At 37.5% G+C, this 5,948-nt stretch overlaps 1 protein-coding gene across 1 annotated transcript in view; it reads left to right on the top strand.

The window, feature by feature from the left end:
• Positions 1-82, top strand: part of LOC121381573 (organic cation transporter protein-like) — a 28,985-nt gene extending 28,903 nt beyond the window's left edge. Inside the window, exon 9 of the mRNA XM_041510907.1 lies at positions 55-82. Within this exon, the coding sequence (XP_041366841.1) occupies positions 55-82 (28 nt within the window). The remainder of the gene's footprint in view (positions 1-54) is intronic.
• Positions 83-5,948: the final 5,866 nt, after the last annotated feature.

The following is a 5,948-nucleotide window of genomic DNA, read 5'->3' as shown; positions in this document are numbered from 1 at the left end:
TTTTTTTAATGGTTTATAGTGAACAGTGAACTTATTCTTTTCATATTACTTTAGCCCGGGTACTCTACCGTTCGAGAGCTAGACGGATTTGTATGGTTATGAATTTGTTTCAATCTCTATCCAACCAACCAACTAAAACTCTATTTACGTGCCTATATACACTGAAGGTTCAGGCATGTCCATCCCGATCGCTATCTCCGACAAATGTCGGTTGTATCGATCGGGACAGAAAGAGGGTTGTTTGAATATTGGGGGCAATTTAGATTGTTGTACGTTTCAAATGGGGGAAGGGAGGTTATTTAATTTGTTTGCGTCTGTCAAAAAAATAATATAGGAGGCTATTGCACATTAGTTAATTATTCACGCATTTTAGAGCGGGTATTTGGTTCAAAAAGAAAGAAAAATAATAATGATTATTTACAATTAAACTTCACTATTAACTATATGCCCTTTTAGGTTTTTATGGTCAGCAAATGATTGAAAATACTCGCATTTCAAGGCCCAGAGGTTAAAAATAACAAAGATATGAAAAAATCTTTATCTTATCTGCATTATTTTTAATAGAAAAATACGATCTTAAAGGGACAGACCCTAGTTTTTAAACTCTAAGGCATATTTTTCATTATAAGAGCCGTTTATGATCACCGATATAAAACATTACTGATATCGTATTGCTTAGATTATCCATTTCTGAAGAACCGAAGTGTTTCTGGCCATCTTGGTGTTTCTAATACCACAAAATGCTTTTTTATTTAAAACGCACGTGCGTCTGAGAAGTAACGGTTATGCACTCGAGTTTTAGTCTATTTTAAGGGCATTTCACCATTTCAACGTCACAGACTTCTGTAACACACACACACTCACATACACACACACACACACACACACACGTACGTAAAGGACATAAAGGACGTAAATGTACGTTTTTTTTCCTTCTCTACATAAGGAGATTAAAAAAAAAATGACTTGTGCCTCTCCCCCCCCACTCCCCACTAATCTTTACCCATCTACTAGAGATTGTGCCCCTCCCTCGATATCGTTTCTATGGACCTGTTTAAACATCTTGAATATAAGAAAACTGTTATTGATATGTTTGAACATGTATGTGTATTTATATTAAATTTTGTTTTTAAAATAAAAAAATGTATCTTATATTTGCAGCAAAAATAAAAAGACGCCAGTGAATGATGGGTCTATGCCATTTGAAAATGAAGAAAAAAAAAAGCAAAGTCTGATTGTCATTTTCATGCATAAATGGAAGAACAATAATATATTTATTAGTTAAATATATTATACCAAATAATACGCGAAACTGGAACTTGTGTGCAAAAGTAATTTAAAAAAATAAACATTATTGTTCACTGAAGTGAAAAACCCATTGTAACCTATATTTTCAATTTAATTAAAATTAGCTCCACTATTACATGTGGATCTAACAGCAGCCAGTTGGAGCTCATGTCCACCAATCAAAACCTTACTTGCAGAATCATGCCAGTGATTTGAAAATAATTTGAAAACATTCCGAATTATCCTGAGGGTATACGACATGTTTCGTGTGAATTACGAATGCCTTATTTAGACCAGTAGAACTAATTGTAATCAGATTGCTAACAACACTGCGTAGTCTCCAATGTCCAAGTAACATTTCGTCTGTAAATAATAATTTAAATATTGACCAATCACACTTCGCCTTTTATAACGTTATATTCTAAAAATATCGGGCGAGTCTATTTAAGTGGCCGCAGTACAGCGAACCATACCAATACGTACGGGATGGGTTATCAGTCTTCAATTTTACATTAAAAATTATTTATTTATTAAAAAAACTAAAAACTAAATCAGTCTTCAGTTTTACATTACAAATTATTTATTTTATAAAATAAAACATGTTTTAAGGCATTCGTAATTCACATGAAACATGTCGTATACCCTCAGGATAATTCGGAATGTTTTCAAATTATTTTCAAATCACTGGCATGATTCTGCAAGTAAGCTTTTGATTGGTGGACATGAGCTCCAACTGGCTGCTGTTAGATCCACATGTAATAGTGGAGCTAATTTTAATTAGATTGCCTATATTTTAGAAGCTTAGAACACTTAGAATTTATTTATTTGCACTTTTAAAAAATTTAATTTTCCCAAATATATATATTTTTAAAATGCCATTTAAAAAACCTCAAAACAAAACAATTACTAAATCAACAATCATAAATTTAATATATTTTAGTTATAAACATACTCCTGCATTCAAACTTCCTCAAATAACCTAGCAAGCATGCTTAGTTATTATATAAAATAATGTCAAAATTTGACACACCAATTAAAATGCTCCAACACGAATCATAGACAGCTCAAATTCTTGTCCAAGTTTATGTCCATATGGAAAAATATTACAATCAATTGTCATGGAAAATGTTAAATAAAACTGTTCTTAAAGTTTAGATGATGGAACCTGATGAAAATATTCTAGTTTATGTTCATACATAAGTACACGAATGAATGAATGAATGAATGAATGTTTAACAACACCCCAGCACGAAAAATATATCCGCTATTGGTGTCAAACTATGGTAAATGCAAAAAAAAAGAAAAAAAAGTGATGATCAACATCAATATAAAAATTCAACAGTTAAATTAAAACACAGTGTAAAGAATATAAATACACAACACAAATATTGAATAAGCATTAAAGGTAAAATTAGCAATGTATAGGATCTATCCCAGGTGTAGCTGCATAGTCCTAATAGTGGTAATAATTCAAACTGCATGGTTTTGTAAGTCACTCACTGTGCAATATAATATTCCACAGCAAAAGCTGTATATTTTCTGTTAATAAAAGATATGTCAACAGACGACTTAAACTGTCGACAGCTGCCCGACAATGGGTCCATGGTGAATTCCCACAAAAAACACACTGTCATTATCCGTTTCCATGATGTCCACATGTTTAGGTTTCTTAAATAATGCATCTGTTGGATATGGAATACTGGATGTACATGGAATCAGTAATAGCTAGGCCATCTGACTTTACTTCAACTATCTGACCAGGATACCAAACACCCCCTGCAAATGCTACAGCAACCTACCCACCTACACTCTAACATTTACTTAATGCTAGATGGTTAGATAACATCTCATCTACTTCCTTGTCACACGAAGACACGCCAGCATCACTGCAAGGCCCAGGAGCATTTACATCATCTCCTTTCATGTCTGATATGTCACAATCGCTGGGCTGAATGGTCTGCTTTGTAAGATCAACATGCTGGTTGCCTAGTATCACTGCCATCAATTTTTCTTTCTTCTCTGCCACTGTTAGGCTACTAACACCGTATCAGTCATGTCCATGTGCACGCCAGTAAAACTGACCACAATTGAAACTGCTTGAGTAGCTCTGCACCTTTAAGACCTTGTACATCTATCACATGTAATACCAGGTTCCCAGCTCTCAGATCAGTAACTGCAGTCTCAAACGTTTGCTTTCTCAACTTTCGTTTCTCTCTCTCTCTCTCTCTCTCTCTCTCTCTCTCTCTCTCTCTCTCTCTCTCTCTCTCTCTCTCTTCTTTTCCCTTTTTCCAGATAGTCAGAAGCTGCTTGGTCTTTGTTCCTTTCTCCTTCCTTCTTTTTGTTACACTTGTCCTTGCTGTTTTTATCATCGACTCTTTAAGCCCTTCCTCTTGTTCTCCGACACATTCTGTTGGCTTGTCCTTTCTCGCTGTTACTGAGGCGGGTGTACTGACCGGATTTCTCACAGGGCACACCATCTATTGTCTGTCTAACAGACCAAAGCAGCTTTCGATTATGTCGTTTGTTGCTGTCCTCAGTAAGTGTGCTGCAGCTATGTCAGCAGGACTGGGTTGGCTGTGCATCCCTCCAGGTAAGTGTTCAGCAGCATGAGCTTGCAATTTCTGTTTGCCAGCATCGGCCATCGATTTTAACATGAAGACAATTACTTTGTTATGTTTTTCAGCCGTTTCATATACGTGTGACATCATTGGCGAGTATTCATTTTGTTTGTTTGTTTGTTTGTTTGTTTGTCCACAATAGGGCATTTCCATTCAGCAAATTTGATGGATCGTCGGCATACTGTCCAAGTTTGTGAACTGCAGTTTTGTAAAACCAGTTCAACTCGAGTGACGACCTGGCACCCGTGGCTTTTACAAGTAAGGGATGACAAATGGGGTAAACAAAATGATGGCAAAAGTGGTCAGTTTCTGCTTCTATTGCTGGATCCAAATACCCCTGCATTACGGATGATTCCAGTTTATTAAGATCAACGTTTTCTTTAGAATCGCGTAGAGATTCCAAATACACCAAAATCATTCGCTTGGCTGTCGGCGTTGGAATGCTGTTTAGTAAAACAAAATGACGTATCTGTTACCAACTATTGGTTTCAGCGGGGATGTTGCAGACTCCTGGTATGTGTCATCTTCCAGTGCAAATGACATGGACTCTTTGCCTTTGCTGTATTCTTTATGGCTGTGTTGACATATTAATTTGTTTGTTTCATAGATCAATTTTTTGGCACCATTAATTTTTTATTTATCACTACCGCTGTTTAGAAATTCTTGGGAAGCGGTGGTCATGGCATTGCTGACATTGCCCACCTCGTGTGCTACACAGGTTCGGTGTCTCACTCTGACTTTCTCATCCCGTTCGTCTGAAGGGAGTTCATCCCATGTTACCGACTGTTCCAACAGCTCCCGCTTTTTTTTCTGGATCAACCTGGTGACACGTTGCTCATTAGAAGCACGATCAGACATTCTGGTGCTGATGCGTCTCAAATCAAAGGCATTCTCGGAGTAATCTATGTTCAGCATTTCTGTTAATTCTTTTATATCCAACAGTGTATCTTTCAGTTACTGCACTGTGTCTAGTGATTTCCCCGATTCCACAGGACTTACACACAAGGTAAACGTTCGAGTCTCGCCGTTGATTAAAAACTTGAGAACACGTGCGCCACAATGAATAAGTGATTTAGTTGTGCCATCACCGTGGTGTCCTAATGTCCCATCATGTATTGCCAGTTCATAAGCTGCCCTGCCTTTTACAAGTTCGCCAGCCTCGGACACCATTCGCTGGGCAGTTGTTCTTGGTGGCAGTAGTAGAGAATCGATATCCAACTGTGTAGTGTTAGAAAGTACAATTTTAACAACTGTTTGAATTGTATTTGCCAAAAGCCCTTGTGTTAATAAATCATAATACACGAGCCGAATGGACGACTTGTATATTCTATTTGACTTTGTCTCTTAGGTGTGACAACTCATCAAGATATTTGTTTTAACCTTCCTGTGTTTGTTCACCTTCTGTCACCTGTTGGTTAAGGAAGTGATTTATTTAACGATGCACTCAACACATTTTATTTTACGGTTATATGGCGTCAGACATATGGTTAAGGACCACACAGAGATTGAGATAGGAAACCCACTGTCACCACTTCTTGGGCGCTACTCTTTTCAATTAGCAGCAAGGGATCTTTTATGTGCACCATCCCACAGACAGGATAACACATACCACAGCCTTTGATATACAAGTCGTGGTGCACTGGCTGGAACGAGAAATGGCCCACCGACAGGGAACGATCACAGACCGACCGCGCATCAAGCGAGCGCTGTACCACTGAGCTTCACCACCCACCCACCGTTGTTGACGAATATCAACAATAGCAGTGTGGTACAGTTCTGTCGCCTCTTTATCCATCCTATATTCACCTTTGGCATTTGCCACTTCCTCTTTCAGTTTAGTCATGAACTCCGTTCTCCTAGTTGCTCTCATTCTCTGTTTATTGCTTTGTTTTTTGGCCATGACTAGTTTCACTGCCGTCTCATCATTCTCATTTAACAATGTCTCACACTCTAGAGTGACCATACACATGTTCTTCTTTAACTCTTTATTCTCAGCCTGTGTACAAGATAACATCTTCTCATAGACACCCCTTTCCAACATGC

The sequence above is a fragment of the Gigantopelta aegis genome, chromosome 9 (genome assembly GCF_016097555.1).
Source record: "Gigantopelta aegis isolate Gae_Host chromosome 9, Gae_host_genome, whole genome shotgun sequence".
Lineage (NCBI taxonomy): Eukaryota > Metazoa > Mollusca > Gastropoda > Neomphalida > Peltospiridae > Gigantopelta > Gigantopelta aegis.
The sequence above is the reverse complement of the archived record's forward strand: the minus strand, read 5'-3'. Positions and strand labels throughout refer to the sequence as shown.